The 24,887-nt window shown below is 36.8% G+C and overlaps 1 protein-coding gene across 8 annotated transcripts in view; it reads left to right on the top strand.

Annotated features, from left to right (window-relative positions):
* The window catches only part of CD46 (CD46 molecule, complement regulatory protein), a 43,637-nt gene extending 20,195 nt beyond the window's left edge, over window positions 1–23,442 (top strand). For 4 of the 8 annotated variants that reach the window (XM_011975851.1, XM_011975849.1, XM_011975847.1 and 1 more), the window contains 4 exons: window positions 11,555–11,593; window positions 13,347–13,382; window positions 13,896–13,959; window positions 21,437–23,442. In XM_011975851.1, coding sequence (XP_011831241.1) covers window positions 11,555–11,593; window positions 13,347–13,382; window positions 13,896–13,959; window positions 21,437–21,509 — 212 coding nt within the window. In that variant the 3' untranslated portion in view covers window positions 21,510–23,442. Of the gene's footprint in view, window positions 1–11,554; window positions 11,594–13,346; window positions 13,383–13,895; window positions 13,960–18,190; window positions 18,284–21,436 lie in introns of all 8 variants that reach the window. The other 4 variants (XM_011975850.1, XM_011975848.1, XM_011975846.1 and 1 more) reach the window with 2 other exon arrangements.
* Window positions 23,443–24,887: the final 1,445 nt, after the last annotated feature.

The following is a 24,887-nucleotide window of genomic DNA, read 5'->3' as shown; positions in this document are numbered from 1 at the left end:
TGCTGTTTTGGTTACTGTAGCCTTGTAGTATAGTTTGAAGTCAGGTAGCGTGATGCCTCCAGCTTTGTTCTTTTTGCTTAGGATTGTCTTGGCTATATGGGCTCTTTTTTGGTTCCATATGAAATTTAAAGTAGTTTTTTTCCAATTCTGTGACGAAAGTCAGTAGTAGCTTGATGTGGATGGCATTGAATCTATAAATTACCTTGGGCAGTATGGCCATTTTCCCAATGTTGATTCTTCCTATCTATGAGCATGGAATATTCTTCCATTTGTTTGTGTCCTCTTCTATTTCATTGAGCAGTGTTTTGTAGTTCACCTGGAAGAGGTCCTTCACATCCCTTGTAAGTTGGATTCCTAGGTATTTATTCTCTTTGTAGTAATTGTGAATGGGAGTTCACTCATTATTTGGCTCTCTCTTTGTCTATTATTGGTGTATAGGAATGCTTGTGATGTTTGCACATTGATTTTGTATCCTGAGACTTTGCTGAAATTGCTTATCAGCTTGTGGAGATTTTGGGCTGAGATGATGGTTTTCTAAGTGTACAGTCATATCATCTGCAAACATAGACAATTTGAGTTCCTCTTTTCCTATTTTATAGTCATGTCATCTGCAAACATAGATAATTTGACTTCCGCTTTTCCTAATTGAATACCCTTTATTTCTGTCTCTTGCCTGATCGCCCTAGCCAGAACTTCTAACACTATGTTGAATAGGAGTGGTAAGAGAGGGAATCCTTGTCTTGCGCCGGTTTTCAAAAGGAATGCTTCCAGTTTTTGCCCATTTGGTATGATATTGGCTGTGGGTTTGTCATAAATAGGTCTTACTATTTTGAGTTATGTTCCATCAATACCTAGTTTAGTGAGAGTTTTTAAGCATGAAGGGCTGTTGAATTTTGTCGAAGGCCTTTTCTGCATCTTTTGAGATAGTCATGTCATTTTTGTTGTTGGTTCTGTTGGTTCTGTTTATGTGGTGGATTACGTTTATTGATTTGAGTATGTTGAACCAGCCTTGCATCCCAGGGATGAAGCCAACTTGATTGTGGTGGATAAACTTTTTGATGTGCTGCTGGATTCGGTTTGCCAGTATTTTGCTGAGGATTTTTGCATTGATGTTCATCAGGGATATTGGCCTAAAATTCTCTTTTTTTGTTGTGTCTCTACCAGGCTTTGGTATCAGGATGATGCTAGCCTCCTAAAATGAGTTAGGGAGGATTCCCTCTTTTTCTATTGATTGAAATAGTTTCAGAAGGAATGGTACCTGCTCCTCTTTTTATGTCTGATGGAATTCGGCTGTGAATCCGTTTGGTCCTGGACTTTTTTTGGTGGTTAGGCTATTAATTATTTCCTCAATTTCAGAACCTGTTATTGGTCTATTCAGAGATTCAGCTTCTTCCTGGTTTAGTCTTAGGAGGGTGTATATGTCCAGGAATTTATCCGTTTCTTCTGGATTTTCTAGTTTATTTGCGTAGAGGTGTTTGTAGTATTCTCTGATGGTAGTTTGTATTTATGTGGGATTGGTGGTGATAGCCCCTTTATCATTTTTTATTGCATCTATTTGATTATTCTTTCTTTTCTTCTTTATTAGTCTTGCTAGCGGTCATTTTTGTTGATCTTTTCAAAAAACCAGCTCCTGGATTCATTGAGTTTTTGAAGGGTTTTTTATGTCTCTACTTCCAGTTCTGCTCTGATCTTAGTTATTTCTTGCCTTCTGTTAGCTTTTGAATTTGTTTGCTCTTGCTTCTCTAGTTCTTTTAATTGCGATGTTAGGTAGTTGATTTTAGATCTTTCCTGCTTTCTCTTATGGGCATTTAGTGCTATAAATTTCCCTCTACACACTGATTTAAATGTGTCCTAGAGATTCTGGTACATTGTGTCTTTGTTCTTGTTGTTTCAAATAACAACTTTATTTCAGCCTTCATTTCTTTATTTACCCAGTGGTCATTCAGGAGCAGGTTGTTCAGTTTCCATGTAGTGAGTGTATTAATCGTGAGTTCTAATTTGATTGCACTGTGGTCAGAGACAATTTGTTGTGATTTCTGTTCTTTTACATTTGCTGAGGAGTGTTTTACTACCAATTATGTGGTCAATTTTAGAATAAGTGTGATGTGGCGCTGAGAAGAATGTATGTTCTGTTGATTTGGGGTGTAGAGTTCTGTAGATGTCTATTAGGTCTGCTTGGTCCAGAGCTGAGTTCAAGTCCTGGATATCCTTGTTAACCTTTGGTCTCATTGATCTAATATTGACAGTGGGGTGTTAAAGGCTGCCATTATTATTGTGTGGGAGTCTATGTCTCTTTGTAGGTTTCTAAGGACTTGGCTTTATGAATCTGGGTGCTCCTGTATTGGGTGCATATATATTTAGGATAGTTAGCTCTTCTTGGTGAATTGATCCTTTTACTATTATGTAGTGGCCTTCTTTGTCTCTTTTGATCTTTGTTGGTTTAAAGTCTGTTTTATCAGAGACTAGAATTGCAACCCCTTCTTTTGTACTTTCCATTTGCTTGGTAGATCTTCCTCCATCCCTTTATTTTGAGCCTATGTGCATCTTTGCACGTGAGATGGGTCTCCTGAATACAGCACACCGATGGGTCTTGACTCTATCGAATTTGCCAGTCTGTGTCTTTTAGTTGGGGCATTTAGCCCATTTGCATTTAAGGTTAATAGTGTTATGTTTGAATTTGATCCTGTCATTATGATGTTAGCTGGTTATTTTGCCCGTTAACTGATGCAGTTTCTTTGTAGCATTGATGGTGTTTACCATTTGGCATGTGTTTGCAGTGGCTGGTACTGGCTGTTCCTTTCCATGTTTAGTGCTTCCTTCAGGAGCTCTTGTAAGGCCATAGGCCTGGTGGTGACAAAATTTCTCAGCATTTCCTTATCTGTAAACTATTTTATTTCTCCTTCACTTATGAAGCTTAGTTTGGCTGGATATGAGATTCTAGGTTGAAAATTCTTTTCTTTAAGAATGTTGAATATTGACCCCCACTCTCTTAAGGCTTGTAAGGTTTCTGCCGAGAGATCTGCTGTTAGTCTGATGGGCTTCCCTCTGTGAGTAACCCGACCTTTCTGGCTGTCCTTAGCATTTTTTCCTTCATTTCAGCCTTGGTGAATCTGATGATTATGTGTCTTGGGGTTGCAATTCTCGAGGAGTGTCTTTGTGGTGTTCTCTGTATTTCCTGAATTCGAATGTTGGCCTGCCTTCCTAGTTTGGGGAAGTTCTCCTGGATAGTATCCTGAAGAGTGTTTTCTAACTTGATTCCATTCTCCCCGTCACTTTCAGGTACACCAATTAAACGTAGATTTGGTCTTTTCACATAGTCCCATGTTTCTTGGAGGCTTTGTTTCTTTCTTTTCACTCTTTTTTCTCTAATCTTGTCTTCTTGCTTTTTTTTTTCATTAATTTGATCTTCAATTACTGATACCCTTTCTTCCACTTGATTGAATCAGCTATTGAAGCTTGTGCATGTGTCACAAAGTTCTTGTGCCGTGGTTTTTCATAAGGTCATTTAAGGTCTTCTCTACACTGTTTATTCTAGTTTAGCCATTTGTCTAACCTTTTTCAAGGTTTTTAGCTTCCTTGCAGTGGGTTAGAACATGCTCCTTTAGCTTGGAGAAGTTTGTTATTACCAACCTTCTGAAACCTACTTCTGTCAGCTCATCAAACTTATTCTCCATCCAGTGTTGTTCCCTTGCTGGTGAGGAGCTGTGATCCTTTGGAGGAGAAGAAGCACTCTGTTTTTTGGAGTTTTCAGCTTTTCTGCTCTGGTTTCTATCATCTTTGTGGTTTTATCTACCTTTGGTCTTAGATGTTGGTGACCTGCAGATGGGGTTTTGGTGTGGATGTCCTTTTTGTTGATGTTGATGCTATTCCTTTCTGTTTGTTTGTTTTCCTTCCAACTGTCAGACCCCTCAGCTGCAGGTGTGTTGGAGTTTGCTGGAGGTCCACTCCAGACCCTGTTTGCGTGGGTATCACCAGTGGAGGCTGCAGAACCACAAATATTGCTGCCTGATCCTTCCTCTGGAAGCTTTGTCCCAGAGTGGGCACCCACCTGTTTGAGGTGTCTGTCAGCCCCTACTGGGAGGTCTTTCCCAGTCAGGCTACACAGGGTTCAGGGACCCACTTGAGGAGGCAGTCTGTCCATTCTCAAAGCTTGAACACCGTGTTCAGAGAACCACTGCTCTCTTCAGAGCTGTCAGACAGGGACGTTTAAGTCTGCAGAAGCTGTCTGCTGCCATTTGTCCTACCATTTCCTGCCCCCAGAGGTGGAATCTATAGAGGCAGTAAGCCTTACTGAGCTGCAGTACACTCTGCCCAGTTCGTGCTTCGAGGCCTCTTTGTTTACACTGTGAGCTACTCAAGCCTCAGCAATGGTGGACATCCCTCCCCCCATCAAGCTGCAGCATTGCAGGTCAATCTCAGACTGCTGCGCTAGCAGTGAGCAAGGCTCTGTGAGGGTGGGACACACTGAGCCATGCACAGGAAGGTATCTGGTCTGCTGGTTGCTAAGACTGTGGGAAAAGTGCAGTATTTGGTCAGGAGTATACCATTTCTCCAGGTACAGTCTGTCATGGCTTCCCTTGGCTAGGAAAGGGAAATCCCCCGACCCTTGCACTTGCTGGGTGAGGCAATGCCCCGCCCTGCTTCAGCTTGCCCTCCTTGGGCCGCACTCACTGTCCCACCAGTCCCAATGAGACGAACCAGGTACCTCAATTGGAAATGCAGAAATCACCCGTCTTCTGTGTCAATCTCGCTGGAGCTGCACACTAGAGCTGTTCCTATTCAGCCATCTTGAACAAGAATTTTTTTTACTTAAAACTTTTTTTAATTAAAAACTTAAGATGTGTCTAAAAAAAAGTTAATTTTTAAATGATGGGTGAAAAATAACATCCTGTTTTAATTTGCATTTCTTGGTTGTTGGTTTTTAGTTGTTTTTGTTTTTTTTGAGACAGGGTCTCACTCTGTTGCCCAGGTTGGAGCGCAGTGGTGCAACCACAGCTCACTGCAGCGTGAACCTCCTGGGCTCAGGTGATTCTTCCACCTCAGTCTCCCAGGTAGCTGGAACTACAGGCACGTGCCACCACATCCAGCTAATTTTTTTTGTATTTTTTGTAGAGACAGGGTTTTGCTGTGTTGCCAAGTCTCTTCTCCACCTCCTAGGCTTAAGCGATCCTCCTGCCTCAGCCTCCCAAAGTGCTAGGATTACAGGTGTGACCCACCATGCCTGACCAATTTGCATTTCTTTAATTGTCAGTGAAGCTGAACTTTTTTTGATCTACATTTATTTATTCATATGCTTTCTCTATTTTTCTGTTAGGTTTCTAAAATATTTTTCTTAGTGATTTTTTAGAGCTCATTATGAATTAAAGCCCTAAAAGGGCTTTTGTTCATATGAAGTGAACAATTTTTTCGAGGTTCTTTTGTTTTGTCAGTTTTAAGCTTGTTATACTATTGGATATAGATTACTTTTTATAACTTTTAATTACATGAGTAGTGTATGAATATACTTTTGTAGAATTTCAAACATTACAAAAGTATATAGAGTAAAAGATTAGTTTTATTTTTAACTCATTACCCAGGTTAATCACTGTTAATAGTTTAGGGTTTCTTTTTAAATCTATCTTGGTACATCAACATCTTTTTAAGAAAAGTTTTATTTTAGATTTGGGGGTACATGTGAAGGTTTGTTACATAGGTAAATGTGTCACGGGGATTTGTTGTACATATTATTTCATCACCCGGGTATTAAGCCTAGTACCCAATAGGTATCTTTTCTGCTCTTCTTCCTACTCCCACCCTCCCCGCTCAAGTATACTCCAGTGTCTGTTGTTTCCTTCTTTGTGTTCGTATGTTCTTACCATTTAGCTCCCACTTAAAAGTGAGAACATGCAGTATTTAGTTTTCTGTTTCTGCATTTGTTTGATAAGGATGATAGCCTCCAGCTCCACCCACATTCCTGCTGAAGACGTGTGCATTCTTTTTTATGGCTGTGTAGTATTCCATGGTGTATATGTACCACATTTTCTTTGTCCAATCTGTCATGGATGGGCATTTAGGTTGATTCCTTGTCTTGTTATTGTGAGCAGTGCTGCAGTGAACATTCACATGCATGTATCTTTATGGCAGAATGATTTATATTTCTCTGGGTATATACCCAGTAATGGGATTGCTGGGTTAAATGGTAGTTCTGATTTTAGCTCTTTGAGGAATCACCATACTGCTTCCCACATGGTTGAACTGAATTACACTCCCACCAACAGCATATAAGTGTTCCCTTTTCTCTACAGCCTCACCAGCATCTGTTATTTTTTGACTTTTTAATAATAGCCATTCTGACTGGTGTAAAATGGTATCTCACTGTGGTTTTGATCTGCATTTCTCTAATGATCGTGATATTGAGCTTTTTTTCTATGTTTGTTGGCCACATATATGTCTTCTTTTGAGAAGTGTCTGTTCATGTGCTTTGCCCACTTTTTAATGGAGTTGTCTCTTGTAAATTTGTTTAAGTTCCTATGAATGCTAAATATTAGATCTTTGTCAGATGCGTAGTTTGCAAAAATTTTCTCCCATTCTGTAGGTCATCTGTTTACTCTGTTGATAGCTTCTTTTGCTGTGCAGAAGCTCTTCAATTTACTTCAATCCTACTTGTCAATTTTTGCTTGTGTTGCGATTGTTTTTGGCGTCTTTGTCATGAAATCTTTGTCAGTTCTTATGTCCAGAGTGATATTGCCTAGGTTGTCTTCCAGGGTTTTTATAGTTCTGGGTTTTACATGTAAATCTTTAATCCATCTTGAGTTGATTTTTGTGTGTGGTGTAAGGAAGGGGTCCAGTTTCAATCTTCTGCATATGGCTAGCCAGTTATCCCAGCACCATTTATTGAATAGGGAATCTTTTTCCCATTGCTTGTTTTTGTCAGTTCTGTGGAAGGTCAGATGGTCGTAGATGTGCAGCCTTATTTCTAGGCTCTCTTCTGTTCCATTGGTGTATATGCCTGTTTTTGTACCAGTACCATGCTGTTTTGGTTAGTGTAGCCTTGTAGTATAGTTTCAAGTCAGGTAATGTGATGCCTCCAGCTTTGTTCTTTTTGCTTAAGATTTTCATGGCTATTCAGGCTCTTTTTGGTTCCATATGAATTTTAAAATACTTTTATCTAGTTCTATGAAGAATGTTATTGGTAGTTTGATAGGGATAGCATTGAATCTGTAAATTGCTTTGGGCAGTATAGCCATTTTAATGATATTGATTCTTCCATCCATGAGCATGGGATGTTTTTCCATTTGTTTGTGTCTTCTCTGATTTCTTTGAGCAGTGTTTTATAATTCTCATTGTAGAGATGTTTCAACTCTCTGGTTAGCTGTATTCCTAGGTATTTTATTCTTTTTGTAGTAATTTTGAGTGGGATTGCCTCTCTGATTTGGCTTTCAGTTTGGCTGTTATTGGTGTATAGGAATGCTAGTGATTTTTGTATGTTGATTTTGTGTCCTGCAACTTTGGTGAAGTTTTTGATAAACATCTGGAGCAGCTTTTAGGCCAAGACCATGCGGTTTTCTAAATATAGGATCATGCTGTCTGTCGACAGAGATAGTGTGACTTCCTCTCTTCCTATTTGGATGCCCTTTGTTTCTTTCTCTTGTCTGAGTGCTTTGCCTAGGACCATCAACATATTTTTATGTGTAATTATACATGTAGTTTAGTGTTTTCTCTTCTCTTAAAAATGATATCATGCTGTACATGTTTTTCTGCAACTTGAACTTTTTCCACTTACACTGTTAGATTGGGGTTGTGTTTAGATTTATTCCCATCCTTTCTAATGATGACTTTAATATATACCATATTTCATTTAACTATTCTTCTATCAGTGGTCATTTATATGTTCAGACATTTTACATGAATAGATAGCTGGATGTATTGATCTTTTCCCTAATGGCCATGACTTTGATGTCTTTCTTACTAAAACTTTAGGTCTTCCATATGCTGAAATTATATAAAGATTTCAACCACGTGTTCTGACTTTGGTCCTTGCACTTAAATCGTTGGTAAATCTGAAATTTATTCTGGTGTATATAATGAGATATATGGTTCCACCTCACCCCACTCCACTCATCACCCACCATCCAATAGCTAAACAGCGCCATTTTTTGAATAAGTTGTCTTCTTCCCAACTGATTGGAAATGCCAGTTTGTATTGCATTCATAGGTGTTCCATCCTCTTGTCTCCTTTGAACTTTGTCCATTCTTCCATTTTTGTACCAGAAGCAAGTCTTTTTTTTTTTTAACTATAGTACTATATGTTTTAATAACTGCCAGAACACTTCCTTTTCAGAAATTTCTAAGGTACTCTCATGTTAATTTTTCCAAATAAACTTTTTATTTTATCATTTTGACCATGTTGTTTCCAACTCAGTGGCATTAAGTACACTGACATTGTTATGTAATCATCAGTACCATCCATCTCTAGAATATTATAATCATCCCACACTGAATCTCTACTCATTAAACAGTAATTGTCCATTGCTCCCTATCCCCATCACCTGACGATAACCACTATCTACTTTTTGTCTCTGTGAATTTGCCTATTCTAGGTAAACTTATATAATTATAATAAGTGGAGTCCACTTATATGGCATCCCACTATTTGTCCTTTTGTGTCTGGCTTATTTTACTAAGCATAATGTTTTTAAGGTTCACCTAGATCTATCTTGTGACATGAATCAGAACTGCATTCCTTTTTATGGCTGAATAATAGTCCATTATATGTATATACTATATTTCATTCATTCATCTGTTGCTAGACACTTGGGTTGGTTTGTTTTGAGTAATGCTATTATAAGCATAGGTGTACACATATCTGTTTGAGTTCCTGTATTCACTTCTTTTAGGTATATACCTGGGAGTAGAATTGCTAGATCATAAGGGAATTCTATTTTTAATATTTTGAGGAACTGGCATACTGTCTTCCACAGTGGCTGCACCATTTTACATTCCCACCAGCAGTGGGAACCTTTAACAAAGGTTGCAATTTTTCCACATCTCCACCAACACTTATTAAATTGTTTTTTTAGTAATAGCCAAGTGTCTTAGTCTGTTTTGTACTGTGATAACAGAATACCACAGACTGAGTAACTTATAATGAACAGAAATTTATTTCTTACAGTTCTGGAGGCTGAGAAGTCTAATATCAAGGCATGGGCATCTGTGAGGGCCCTCTTGCTTTGTCATAATATGATGGAAGGCATCACATGGTGGAAGGGAAAAGAGACGGTGAAGGAGAGGGTAAGAGGGACAAAGCCATGCCCTAAAATAACAAACATACCCCTGCAATAATGACATTAGTCCATTCATGAGGACAGAGCCATAATAACCTAAACACCTCTTAAAGGTGCCACCCCAATAACATTACATTGACAATTAAATTTCATCATGAGTTTTGAAGGGGACATTCAAACCATAGACCATCCTAATAGACATGAGGTAGATATGCATTTCCCTAATAATTAGAAATATGTTGAGAATCTTTTCATGTGCTTATTGGTCATTTGTATATCTTCTTTAGAAAAATATCTTTTTAAGTCTTTTGCCCATTTTCAAGTTGAGTTGATATTTGTTACTGAGTTTTAGGAGTTATTTATATGTTTTGGATATTACTCCCTTACCAAATATATGATTTACAAATATTTCCTCCCATTCTGTGGGTTGCCTTTTCACTCTGTTGATAGTGTCATTTGATGCACAAAATTTACTTTTAATTGATGAAAAACAATGGTTTTTTTTCGTCTTGCCTGGGCTTTTGGAGTTACATCCAAGAAATCATAGCCAGATCCAATGTCAAGAAGCATTTTATAGTTTTACCTCTTATGTTTAGGTCTCTGATCTATTTTGAGTTTATGTTTGTATATGATAAGAGTCCAGCTTCACTTTTTTTGCATGTGGATATCCAGTTTTACCAGCACCATTTGTAGAAGAGACTGCCCTTTCCCCATTTGACTGTTCTTTGTCAGTCTTGTTGAAAACCATTTGACCATATATGCAGGGGTTTATTTCCAAGGTCTCTGTTCTATTCCATTGGTCTGTATGTTTGCCTTTTTGGCATTACCATTGTTCTGATTATTATAGTTTTGGAATCAGAAAGTGTGAGCCTTCTCAACCTAGCTCTTTGTTTCCAGGATTGTTTTGGCTGTTTGTGGTCCCTTGAGATTTCATATGTATTTTAGAATGGATTTTTCTATTTCAGAAACAAACAAACAAAAAATGCCATCATCAGGATTTTCATAGGGGTTGCACTGAATCTGAAGATTGCTTTGTATAGTAATAACAGTTTAAAAATACTAAATTTTTCCAATCCATAAACACGTGTCTTTCCATTTATTTATATCTTTAATTTTTTTAGCAGTTTTATAGTTTTCAGTGTACAACTCTTTCACCTCCTTAGTTTGTTCCTAAGTATTTTATTCTTTTTGATACTATTACAAATGATACTGTTTTTTAAATTCCTTTTCAGATTATTCATTGTTAGTGTATAGAAATACAACTGAGTTTTGTATGTTGATTTTGTAACCTGCCACTTGATTGAATTCATTTATTAGTTCTAAGAGATTTTTGCATGTGTATGTATATGTGGGATCCTTAGGGTTTTCTAAATAAAAGATTATGTCATCTGCAAACAGAGCGAATTTTATTTCTTCCTTTCTTATTTGAATTCCTTTTCCTTACCTAATTGCTCTGGTTAGAACTTTCAGTCCTATGTCAGATAGAAGTGGCAAACATGGACACCCTGTCTTCTTCCTGATCTTAGGGAAAAAGCCTTCATTCATTTAACATTGAGAATGATGTTAACTGTGGGTTTTTAATATATGACCTTTATTATGTTGAGGAAGTTTCCTTCCATTTCAGGTCAACTCTAAAGCATTTATTTTTATTAATCCCTCTTTTTTTTTTTTTTTTTTTTTGAGACAGAATCTCACTCTATTGGCAGGCTGGAGTGCAGTGGCTCTATCTCGGCTCACTGCAACCTCCGCCTCCTGGGTTCAAGAGATTCTCCTGCCTCAGCCTCCTGAGTAGCTGGGATTACAGGCGCGCGCTACCACACCCAGCTAATTTTTGTATTTTTAGTAGAGATGGGGTTTCCCCATGTTGGCCAGGCTGGTCTCGAACTCCTGACCTCGTGATCCGCCCGCCTCAGCCTCCCAAAGTGCTGGGATTACAGGCGTGAGCCACCATGCCTGGCTAATCCCTATATCTTTTTATTTTAATTAGAAACACACTGGATTTATAGACCAATTTTGAGAATATAATAAAGATAAATTTGCATGTTGAACCACAGAATATTGTCAGAGGAAATGTGAGTGGGCAGGAAGAAGGAAGATTATGACATTAAATATAAGTTTATAAATTTTTATGATACCACTTTGAGAAACATTAATATAGTTTATAAGGAAAATTATGTTTAAGGGATTTTCTACAAAGGTGAAAAAAAATCACGCTATGAATTTAAAGGATTTTAAGATTTATTTAATTCTTTCTTTTTTTAAATTTAATCTATATTTCTTCTTTTTTCTAGGATATCCCAAACCTGATGAAGGAATACTTAACAGTTTGGGTTGGTATAGCTATCATGACAAATATAAGTGGTGGTATGTGTAGAAATGTGTAAGTAATTACAGTTTTTATGAGGTGCCCAAACATAGGATCCTTGGTAGGGTAAGATAACGTTCTTAAATGCTGTGTTTGTATGTAGGTCAAAATATATAAAACACAATTTTCTTTCCACATTATATTGTTATTTTGTGATGGTAATCTGTAGATAAATTTTCTTTCTATTCATATCTTATATTACATGAACCTTAAAGTAATCTAAGTTGGGTTTATTTTTTCTGTAACAAGCTGATTTAACACACTTGATGTAGGCTCACGCAGTTTACACAATGCATGTTAAAAAAAATGCTAAAGTATAGCTGTGATATAGGACAATGAAACAAAGATTTCTTAATCAGTAAAAACAAAAATCTATTACCTTTCATTTCTTAGCCTAGTTTAGTAATAATGGTTAATCATTTTATGTAATGCACCTTAGGCTTGTTTTTTAGTATTTGCCTTACCTTCAAAATCTGTCGTCCAGGTGTCATTGTGCCAGTAAATCTATTGCCATCTTAAACCATTAAATGCTTGATAACTGTTTATGAGATGAGAAGAGCAGAGTTGAACACAGCACTTTATGCTTTGACTTATAGCAGTTTAATAAAAGTAATGGCAGTTTAGAAGCAAAGGTACTACAGACAGAAACATTTCTAAAAATTAAGATTTTATAGGATTTTGTGTTCTCTAGATAGTCAAAAATGTATGCTCAGGTTTCTCTGTATATTTTTTATCCATGTGCCCTGGTGTTTCATTTATTATGGGAATCCTATTGGTATTTAGGACTATGTCTTAATTTTGGGGCAGGGCAGAGTACGGAAGTAGAGAGGGTGGGAAGGGGATTGATAAGATAAAGTATTATTTGTGAAGACTCTGTAAATACCATCTGGGTGATAGAATAATAGAAATTTATTTATGCCTCACTCTACAAATCCACTTTTGGAGGAAAAAATACAAATTAAATGTCTATCAAAATAATAAGAAATGACAGAATGACTATTGAACTAAACCAACTCTCATGGGATAATACTTTTCAAAAATCATTTTCCTCTAATGTAGTGAATTCTAGTAACTTTACCACTAAATAACCTGATGTGGTAGCTATAGAGAAAAACAATGATAAATGAGGTTCCCATTAAGAGTTTCACAAGTGGAACCCTTAATCTGGAAACTGGTTAGAAGGGTTCTATGGTCAAAATGACCTGGATGCCCTAGCAGTCATGCTAAAACTATATAAAATTTTTTTTTTTCCCTCTGTAGTCTTGTATTAGTCCATTCTCAATGCTGTTGTAAGGAACTGTCTAAGATTGGGTAATTTGTGAAGGAAAGAGATTTAACTGACTCACAGTTCTGCAGGGCTGAGAAGGCCCCAGGAAGCTTATAATCATGGAGGAAGGGGAAGCAAACACATTCTTCTTCACATGATGGCAGGAAGGAGAAGTATGAGAACCAAGTGAAGGAGGAAGCCACTTATAAAACCATCAGATCTAGTGAGAACTTACTATCACGAGAATAGCATGGGGGAAACTGCCTCCTTGATTCAGTTACCTCTCATGGGGACCCTCCCACAACACGTGGGGATTATGGGAATTGCGATTCAAGATGAGATTTGGGTGGGGACACAGCCAAACCATATCAAGTGTTTAGATGGTCTGATCGAAATAAATGCTATCTGGAGATCCATGTGTTCAACATCTTTGAACTGTTTTCTTTCTCAGATGATTGGGTCATTGCTCTGATTGTTATTGTCATAGGTAAGTATCACAAATTTTGACACCACTTAAGTCAAAAAATCATTGTGAAGACATGCGTTTTAAAAATAGTTTTCCAGTTTCTATAGTTTTTTCAGCTTGTAAATTGGTTAAATCAGTTTAGGAAAACCTGACCTTTTATTTGATGTACTTACTACCTCCCTTGTGTTAGTGATTTTATATTCTGTTATATTCTGTATATCCACTTAGTAACAAAGCCTAAGTAATACATATTTTCTCAAGATGATCAGTAATACTAGTTGGCTTCCCAAATGTGCTTTTGATAGTTTTCTAAATTAAGCAAGGACTTTTCTCTGACTTACTATGGACTGTGTAAGTGATTATGGGGAGTTGGATTTAGATAGCAAAGAGTCTGGATGGAATGTAAATGTGTAGGTGCTTAAATAAAATAACATTTGACCACTGAAATGTAACCAACATTTATTTCTTCTGCTAGATTTTGAATCTTGATTAGTTTTCAGAATTATATGTCATTTGTTTCCTGATTTCTTGTAGTTGTTGCAGTTGCAGTAATTTGTGTTGCCCTGTACAGATTTCTTCAAGGGAGGAAGAAGAAAGGGTAAATTAAAGCATGTTTCTTCTAACTTCTTGGTCCTTCTTATGCTTAATATGCTTTTGTGCAGCTTAAGTTTGTAATCTGTATTGCATGCTTTTTTTTTTTTTAAATGCCTGCATTAGTGTGTCCTACCAATTGCATTTCTTTGCTAAAAATATTTTAGCTACTTCTAACATCACTACAACATAAAAACATCTGTGCAGAGTTCCTACAGCTATTATGACTTTAAGAAAAATTTCTCTGGGATTTGAGGTTTAAGTTATTTAGCAAATCATGGACCACTCACTATGAGGCCTTCTCTACCCTATTCCCTATTTCCAAAATTGCACTAGTGTCCAAAATTAAATTTAAAGTATTTCACTGTGGAGACTTTGACAGTTGTATTCACTGGAATTTTTATAATGAAAGTTTCCACTTGTCTATGTAGCTTAGCTAGTTGCAAGAAGCTATGTAGGCATCTCATTTAAATACCCAATTTGGTGTCTTTTCATTTAAAGTTGTTATTTATACATGTTAAACTGGGAGATTCAAAACAACACTGTCCGATTTCCCTCTTATGTTCTTTGAATTTACCAGATTGCAGCAAAACTGATGGGGTTAAAGTTAAAGTTGCTGAGAGGGGTTAAATGTATAAGGTACCTCAATTAACTGTGTGTCTTTTAATATGTAAAAATGTAAAAAGTGAGTGGGCTTAGAATAGAAGAAAAATGTACAAGTACATATCTTCTAAAGAAAATAGGGTTTTTAAACATCAAACTCAAATTTTAGTTAAAGAGCTTACAATTTAACAAAAGACTTAGAATGAATCCTGGAACATAGACTAAGATTAGGTGCTTTGACATTTCTGAAAGATAATATACATTCATTTTTATTGATTTTAAAAAAATGTTTTCCCCCTTAGTTTTAGAAATAGCTTTGCAATCAAGCCTAATAATTTTAAGATTTTTGGTACTCATGGTTTTATAATATATATTCCTTTTATACTGATCATCAGGTTTGGGCTAAGTCATAAAAGTACATTCTTTACTCATAAGGAACTCAAACTTTTTTTATATTACTTGGTTATCTTTTTAAATACCCATAATCCCTTCACTTGAATCTTAAATCTTATATTTATGGAACACAATATGCATATTTGATTTATCCATCAGTTGTATATTTTAAAGGTTACATATCTACAACAATGTGAGTACAAAATACTATGGAATATTTTTACAAATCCATAAGGTTTGTGTAGAAACAAGCTCTAAAGAAAACAAAACAAAGTCACAGTCTACTCATTTTCCTTCTTTGTTTAAAATATCACTGCATCAGAATTTTTAAAGGTTCCTTAACAAGTATTGATCAGACTCTCTCTAGCTCGCAGTTAATGGGTTTGTTTAGTTTAGTTTAGTTTTGTTTTTTTGACGGAGTCTTACTCTGTCACCCAGGCTGGAGTGCAATGGCGCGATCTCGGCTCACTGCAACCTTGGCCTCCCGGGTTCAAGGGATTCTGTGCCTCAGCCTCCCGAGTAGCTGGGATTACTGTTGTGCGCCACCACCACCGGCTAATTTGTTGTACCTGAACTAGAGCTGGGGTTTCACCATGTTGGCCAGGCTGGTCTTGAACTCTTGACCTCAGGTAATCTGCCCACCTCAGCCTCCCAAGGTGCTGGGATTACAGGCATGAGCCACCGCACCCGGCCTTAATGGGTCTTTTAAAGCTAAATACTTATCTATTACACTCCCAAATTAAAGGTTCAGTAGCAATAGTGAACTGAGATGCCAAAATTAATTTGTCCAGTGATTTTTTAAAAGCCCATTATTTTACAGCATAGGGTCCAACCAACAATTGCCATCATTAAAATTTTAAAATATTTTGGGAAGGTATGGTATCTTGAGCCAATGCAACATAATTAATCCTGTAAATAGTAGCACAACTTGAGGAAAAATAGTCCAAAAAATGATGTGAGAGAGGAAACTCATCATTGCCTTTGAACTTTAAAATATAAACTGCATGGGAATCTTTTAGAATAGATGTTGCCCTTTTTATGACAGGAACATATTCGACTGGAAATTCAGCATAATATGTAATGGCCGAATCCAAAGCTGGGCTCTCTTTATGGATCTATTATTTTGTAGTGCCATGTTATTTTGATAGCTGAATTGAATGTGAGGGTGGTTTATCTTTCTTCAGAGTCTAGAGCAATGCTTCTCTGACTTTAATGTGCACATTAATCACCTGGAAATCTGTTAAAGTACAGATTCTGATTCATTGGGTTTGGAGTGGAGCCTGAGACCCTGCCTGTCTAGTGAGCTCCCAGTACTGATGCTGCTGCTGTGCCTGGACTATACTGACCCGGGTGTTGGCCACTACTGATGTGTTGAAGTCTGAAGAAACACTATGAAGCTTACTGGCAAATGTTTCTAATATTTAAGATAATTGAAGTTTTTAAGATTCCTCATCCATATGTATCCTTAAAAAAAGGCTATGGGGTAATACATAGTAGTTGGCTTTTCTTACCTTTTTTAACTCTTAAAAAACATAAAGATTTCCATTATTTTCTTTGCACTGTTTAATGTCCATAATCTTGTCCCCCCAGATTGGCTGTTGTGGCCTTAGAAACTTCTTATAAAGACTATAAAATGTCTGGAGTTACTTCTCCACTTCGGGAGTAACTGGAGGCAGGCTAGCAGAGACAAATAATCCCAAATTGCTGTTAAGGCCTGGCCCAAAATGTATTTGTTGTAAACTGGTATTTATGATGATTTGGGAACATAATTACTCTTCTGCAGCCTTCACCTCAAAATGCAAAAACAGTGTTAATAGTCATTTTAAGATGTTGGACGATCCAACATCATTTACATTACTTGATGAAAACTGGCCAAAAGATTATTCTGCCACTTTTCTGTTTCGTAGCTCTCAGCTAAGAACAGTATAGGATACCGATGGGTCCGAAACAGTCCCATCCACATGCCCCTTCCCTTCCCTTTCCATTCACATTTCCTTTCTTTACTAATTCTTCTACCATACTTTTTAGTCTTGGAAACCACAGCTCTGTCTTTGCTACTGCTTGAGTCCTGTATTGCATGGCATGACTGTGCTTCTGAACAAGAGATGCCTTTTGTTTACATAAATATTTTCATTACTTGTAATGATTTTTTTAAATGCATTTTTTTTAAAAACTCTAAGCATCCCTGGATAAGTGACAGTTTGGCTAAGTTAGTGAAAGTTATTTGCATAATGTATATATTTATTACCTGTGACAAATAGTTTTTCCTTTTTTCCATTAATGGTATTCATTATTTTGTATAACCTAAACTGACTTTTAATGTTATATTAATATTGACTGACGCAATTACTTTATTAAAAATAGCAGTCAATTCAGGTAATTGGGGCATATAGTGACATGGGGCAAAAAAAAGGATCAAATTAACTTAAATGTTTTTCTAGTTGGCCCTCAAATTCTTGAGCATTTAACCCTTCAAAAATTTTTGAGCAACTACAAAAATGTTTTGTAATTAGTTTAGAAAGCATCTATACAAAATTAGATCCATCTCAGAAATATGAGACGCCATGTAATATGAAGTTTTGCAAGGCTATCCCCTCATCTGTTGAAAACAGATGTGCCACAAGAAGAAACTTCTTAATGCAAAAGTCCAGAGAAATCTGAAAATACATGACGTCATAAAGTTGATTTCTAAGATAATATTACATGGATTTGATACATACTCAATGTATTCCCTCAAAATTGAGGGTGTTAGGCCAGGTTTGGTGGCTCACACCTGTAATCCCAGCAACTTTGTGAGGCTGAGGCAGGCCGATGGCTTGAGCTCAGGAGTTTGAGACCAGCCTGGGCAACATAGTGAGATGCTGTCTCTTGAAAAAAAAAAAAAATTCAGGGGTGCTAGAGACCAGTACCATTTCTCCCCAACAATCTGTTATTCCTTGAAAACATTTTGACATGATTCACTTCATGCAAAATAGCTTCAAAGATAAACATATTAAACAGGAATTTCCAGTCTGTTTATCTGCTGGATGATCTATATGACTTCAAAGTTCAAGTAGCTTCTAGCACAAAATTCATGTTTCCAGTCCTTCAGTGAGAATGAGAATGTCTTAAGTTATGAACCTAATTCTCAGCTTTCCTGCTATTCTCTTACACTGGATTTTATTCCACTTGTTATGCTACTCTTGTTTCTTTTTGGTTTGAAGTCACTACTTTATTCAGCCCTTTTCCCTTCCTCTGTTCAGCACATACCTAACTGATGAGAACCACAGAGAAGTAAAATTTACTTCTCTCTGAGAAGAAGAGATGAGAGAAAGGTTTGCTTTTATCATTAAAAGGTATTTGTTTTCTGTTGTTTATTTTCAGATGTCCTTGCTTTTGAAAAATATTCAGTGGATATATAGATATCAATAACCTGAGCAAAGAGATATTGGCAGTAAATATCAAAGAGGAAATTTACATTCCTGTTCCCTTTGCTACATTATTGATGTTTTCTTATACCATTCCCTTTGAAAACATAATGTGTACTGACAGGCTTTTGCTTTGACGTAGGCTTTAAATAGAGTTATGTTCCCCTAGTCCTTTTATCAGACTGTCTCACTTCTACCTTGTGAAACAGCTGTGAATCCAAAAGTAAGAATGTGTGAGCCCACTGGGAAATAACCACAGAGTCAACTCATTTTAAGTACAAGGAAGAAAAATGCCCTTTTATAGAAACCAAAATATAGTTTACTTAGTTTTGTAAATTTATTCAATTCCAACATATAAATAACTCTGTAAAGATATTTTATCAGTTTCCCTGGGCTGGGATATTTTTAGCATATAAAAGGAAACAAAAAAGTCCTCAAATGGATTGTATTGCCTTAACCCCTTGGACCCTGTCCACCTTCTGTCTTCGAACTGAATTGGAACTATTCCTCTGTTTGTGCTAGAATGTGTGTCTGCAGAGCTGGGAAGAGAGGGAGATACGCATCCCACGTCTTATAATGTGAGGCCCTACCCTAGGTTATAATCAAAAGTTTGAGAGCAGGATCTACAAAGGCCAGTTGGAAGGACAATTTCTTACTAAAAGCAAAGTGGTGTCTTTGATCACGGGGAAAGCATAAACATAAAGATAAAACATACTAACCAGAATTGGCAGTCTGGGCCTACCCAGTCCTATATACAGTAGTTCCTCCTTATCCATGGGGGGATATCTCTAGTGGTTGCCTGAAACCTGGGATAGTACTAAACCTTATATATACTGTTTTCTCTTGTACATATATACCTATGATCGTTTAATTTATAAATTAGGCACAGTAGGAGATTAACAGCAATAACTAATATCAAACAATTATAAAAATATGCCAGCATCACTACTGTTGTGCTCTGGGGCCAGTAAGTAAAATAAGGGTTACCTAACCACAGGTACTGTGATACTGTGACAGTCAATCTGATAACGAAGACAGCTATTGAATAACAGGCACATAGTGTCCACAGCGTGGGTATGCTGGACGAAGGGATGATTTATATCTGGGAGGGACGGAGTGGGACAGTGTGAGATTTCATCATGATACTGAGAATGGCACACAATCTAAAATATAGTTCTGTAATTTTCCATTTAATATTTTTTGACTGTATTTGATTATGGGTAACTGAAACCATGCAAAGTGAAACCGTGGACAAGGGAAGCCTACTGTATTTTCTTAGTCTCTTAGGACACTTTTGAGGCTAAAGCCAACTACGAAAATAGTTTTTAGACTCTCTGAGCTTCAGGGTATCTGTAAACATTTGAAGATAATTGAATGAATGCAGTAGTTAATATTTTGCTATCTTCAAAATAGTTTCATTGTTATAGCCAATAAATGTTTCTTTAAATTTATGTTAATGCCTTTTATCTTTGGCATAGATTGGGTTTCTATTTAAAATTGTATTTAAAGAAACAGATTCTACTACTATGGGAAAAAAATATTTACTTAGAAAAATATAGTGGTGACTGGGTGCAGTCGCTCACACCTATAATCCCAGCACTTTGGGAGGCCGAGGCAGGCGGACCAGATTGGCCAATATGGTGAAACCCTGTCTCTACTAAAAATACAAAAGTTAGCTGGGCATGGTGGTGTATACTTGTAATCCCAGCTACTCAGGAGGCTAAGGCACATGAATTGCTTGAACCTGGGAGGAAGAGGTTGCATTGAGCCAAGATCACACCACACTGCACTCCAGCCTGGGCGACAGAGCAAGAGTCTGTCTCAAAAAAAAGAAAAGGAAAGAAAAGAAAAATATAGTAGTCTTGGAGAATTCAGTGACAGGCCAAACCATTAAGTCTGTCATCACAACAGTCCTTAGGGAACTGCAATATTGTAAGTATAGTAATGACACAGTGGAGAACCATAATGATGGCCTCCCCGAGAAAGAGGAACAAACCCATTTATGCCTGAGGTTGCAAGTTTTTAAATTTTTGCCGTCAGACCCTGGCGATGACCTTGAGCAGTACGAGATAAATTCCACATGCTTAGTGTTCCAATAATGGAACACTAGGCATACATGGGTTATTAAAGTATCCAAAATTAACATGCTTAGCTGTGACATTGGAAAGGCAATGTGTTTGCTGTGGCACACATACTAGTAAAGAATGACTGGTTCAAATTTGGTTTTCGTTTTTCTATTAAAGTCAATTTACTAAGGCAGGGAGGGACCAGAGCTGTGCTGTCCAATTCAGTATTCAATAGCCATGTGTGACTGCTAAGGACTTCCAAAGTGGCTAGCCCAATGTCAGGTATGCTGCAAGTGTCAAACACACACTGGATTTCAAAGACTAAGCGCAAAAAAATGTAAAATACATCCCAATATTTTGGTTATACTGGGTTAAAGAAAATAAAATTAGTTTTTCTATTTGTGTTTTTAAAAGTGGCTTCTGGAAAATTTTTAATTACGTGTATGACTGGCATCATCTATCTTTGGCCAGCACTAGACTAATGAATAATAGGTTTTACAAAGATGTCTATTGTTATACTAAAAGTGTGACATAAACTTTTGTTATTTAGGAGACTCTTAGTGGAATACATGATTTTCTTGACAGTGAGGGGTGGATGAGGCATCACATACTTGAACAGTTAAAACCACTATCTTTTTAAAGGTTCTGTGCCAGAGCTACAGCTTTAAAATGGAGGGATCAGGAAAGCATGCGTTTGTCTCCAGTCTTTCCCATGGACCCTACATCAAAATGAGGACATAGTTACTAAGTACTTTGTATGCTACTGCTCTATTTCTTGTTTTGGAGGGGATCAGAAATATAAGACTGGGACAAAGGAAGGTTTTTTTTTTTTTTTTACAGTGAGACCAGTTGAACATTTGAAATTATTTTAAAAGAATAATTTATTTCCCAGGCTAGCGACTCAGTAGTATAAAGTATTTTTTTAATTGTTCATTTTCTGAATAGGCTTCTGGAATTTAATTTCTGTACTTAATTATATTTATCTTTGACACGATCTTTATACCTTGGTTTGCAGGAAAGCAGATGGTGGACCTGAATATGCCACTTACCAGATGAAATCAACCGCTCCAGCAGAGCAGAGAGGCTGAGTGGATTCCACAACCTCGTTTGCTAGTTCATCTTTTGACCTCTATTAAAATCTTCAGATACCCAGTTGTTATTCTCTAGTTTCACTCTCATGAATGCAACTGTGGCTTAACTAACATTCCAATGTGGCTTGAATGTAGGTAGCATGCTTTGATGCTTCTTTGAAACTTTTATGAATTTGGGTATGAACAGATTGCCTGTTTTCCCTTAAATAACACTTAGATTTATCGGACGAGTCAGCACAGCATGCCTGGTTGTATTAAAGCAGGGATGTGCTGTATTTTATAAAATTGGCAAAATTAAAGAAATATAGTTCAAAATGAAATTATATTTTCTTTGTAAAGAAAGTGGCTTTGAAATCTTTTTTGTTCAAAGATTAATGCCAACTCTTAAGATTCATTCTTTCACCAACTATAGAATGTATTTTACATATCGTTCGTTGTAAAAAGCCCTTACGAATATGTGTATACTACTTTGGCTTTTGTGCATTAAAAACAAGAACACTGAAAATTGGGAATATGCACAAGCTTGACTTCCTTAACCAAGAATATTATTGGAAAATTCTCTAAAAGTTAATAGGGTAAATTATCTATTTTTTGTAATGTGTTTGGTGATTTCAGAAAGCTAGAAAGTGTATGTGTGGCATTTGTTTTCACTTTTTAAAACATCCCTAACTGATCGCATATATCAGTAATTTCAGAATCAGATGCATCCTTTCATAAGAAGTGAGAGGACTCTGACAGCCGTAACAGGAGTGCCACTTCATGGTGTGAAGTGAACACTGTAGCCTTGTGGTTTTCCCAAAGAGAACTCCATATGTTCTCTTAGGTTGAGTAACCCACTCTGAATTCTGGTTACATGTGTTTTTCTTTCCCTCCTTAAATAAAGAGAGGTGTTAAACATGCCATCTAAAAGTAGGTGGTTTTGAAGAGAATAAATTCATCAGATAACCTCAAGTCACGTGAGAATCTTAGTCCATTTACATTGCCTTGGCTAGTAGAAGCCTCTTACCTATGTATGTGTCTTACCTCATCTCCTAAAAGGCAGAGTACAAAGTAAGCCATGTATCTCAAGAAGGTAACTTCCCTTTGTCTATTTGCTGTTGATTGTACCAAGGAATGAAAAAAAGTAAATATAACTCAGGTAGCACTTTATACTCAGGCAGATCTCAGCCCTCTACTGAGTCCCTTAGCCAAGCAGTTTCTTTCAAAGAAGCCAGTGGGCGAAAAGCAGGGACTGCCACTCCCAATTCAGATCACACTGTTAAAAGTTGTGTTTTGAAATTTTATGTTTAGTTGCACAAACTGGGCCAAAGAAACGTTGCCTTCAGGAAGATATGATTGGAGAATCACGAGTGTAGAAGAATAAATACTGTTTTATTGTCCAAAGACATGTTTATAGTGCTCTGTACATGTTCCTTTCCTTTGTAATCTCTGGCGAGATGCTTTAGGAAGATAAAAGTTTGAGGAGAACAAACAAGAATTCTGAAGTAAGCACAGAGTTGAAGTTTATACCCATGTCACATGCTTTTCAAAAATGTCGCAATTACTTAGAAGCAAGGAATGGTGTTTTTTAAAAACCTAATTGAAGTATATTCAAATACTTTAATGTATAAAATAAATATTATACAATATACTTGTATAGCGGTTTCTGCTTCACATTTGATTTTTCAAATTTAATGTTTATATTAGAGATCTATGTATAAATATGTATTTCGTCAAATTTGTTACTTAAATATATGGAGATCAGTTTTCTCTGGAAGTTTGTTTAAATGACAGGAAGAAGTGTATATGAATTTAAGAAAATTTTTTAAGCTGCAAAAATATATTTGCTATAAAATGAGAAGTCTCACTTATAGAAGTTCTTTATTGCTCACTTTTTAAAAAATTGACTCTTGAAATCTGTTAAAATAAAATTGTACATTTGGAGACGTTTCATGATGATGTGTTATTTGGGTTCTGTCTCAAATCGAAGTATGTTTCTAATTGGGGCCGTCTTCTAACCATTCCACTCCCACCGCCATTCATCCTGTCCCTCCTAGCTTAGACCCTTAAGTATCCCCAGGCTTCTCCACTCCCAACCCATCACATAGATACTGCACAGAGGTATCCAGTGACATCACATTACCTACTGGATGAAGTCCACATTTCTTAGCCTGATACTTGAAGATCTTTTACAATTAAATCCCAACTTTCTTCCCCAAGCCTTTTCTATCGCCCTTCTTCAAATAACCTACTCTTAGTCAAGCCTGACCATTTCCCCTGTGCTTTCTGCTGTATTCCTAGTTCACTGTAGCTTGAAACACACTGTCCTGTTGAGATCCTATGCATCTTCCAAGGCCCAGCTCAGATATTACCCTTCATGAAACTGTGCCTGATTTCTGCCCAGCTCTTATAGTCTTTATTATTACCTAACCTTGGGATAGCCACATTTAAGCATCTATGTATACATGTGTCCAGTAGAAGATATATCTTCTACATCCCATGAACGCATATGTAGAGCTAAATAAAAACCCAAGTCCCAACAAAATATAAAATTTATGTAACTAGTAGGATTTGGTTGTTTCTGCAAAAATCATTGTTGCTTTCTCTGCAGATTTCAGTCGGATTGCTAAATTTCTCAGAGCAGGCTTCAGTGTTTCTCAACCGTGGCTGCACATTGCAATCACTGGGGGAGATTTACGGACACCTGGGTCCCATCCCTAGATATTTCCAGTGTAATTGATCTGGGATGTGGTTTGGCTGTAGGGATTTTCAAGCATCCTAAATGATTCCAATGTGCATCTAAGGTTGAAAACCCATGCATTAGTAAATCTCAAGCCCCACAGTCAATTTTTCTATATAAACTTGTAAAGATAGAAGTTAAAGGCTTATAGAAGAAAATTATGGCTTTCTTAATTCAGCCTATTAAATCAGAAAATTTCATTGAAGACTTAAGGTTTTGTCGTTTGGCTAACTGAACAAGGCTATCTGTCAAATATAAAAATACTGAAACAATCTTTAATAAAACACTAGGTGAAAATTATATATGTATATGTATATATATGTGTATATATACATATATATGTATATATATGTGTATATATACATATATATGTATATATATTTTTTGAGGCTGGAGTGCAATGGCACGATCTTGGCTCACTGCAACCTCTGCCTCCCGGGTTCAAGCGATTCTCCTGACTCAGCCTCCTGAGTAGCTGGGATGATAGGCATGCGCCACCACATCTGGCTAATTTTGTATTTTTAGTAGAGATGGGATTTCTCCATGTTGATCTGGCTGGTCTTGAACTCCCGACCTCAGGTGATCCGCCCACCTCGGCCTCCCAAAGTGCTGGGATTACAGGCGTAAGCCACTGCACCCGGCCTGAAAATTATACT

Source organism: Mandrillus leucophaeus, unplaced genomic scaffold, assembly GCF_000951045.1.
Source record: "Mandrillus leucophaeus isolate KB7577 unplaced genomic scaffold, Mleu.le_1.0 Scaffold159, whole genome shotgun sequence".
Classification (NCBI taxonomy): domain Eukaryota; kingdom Metazoa; phylum Chordata; class Mammalia; order Primates; family Cercopithecidae; genus Mandrillus; species Mandrillus leucophaeus.
The sequence above is the reverse complement of the archived record's forward strand: the minus strand, read 5'-3'. Positions and strand labels throughout refer to the sequence as shown.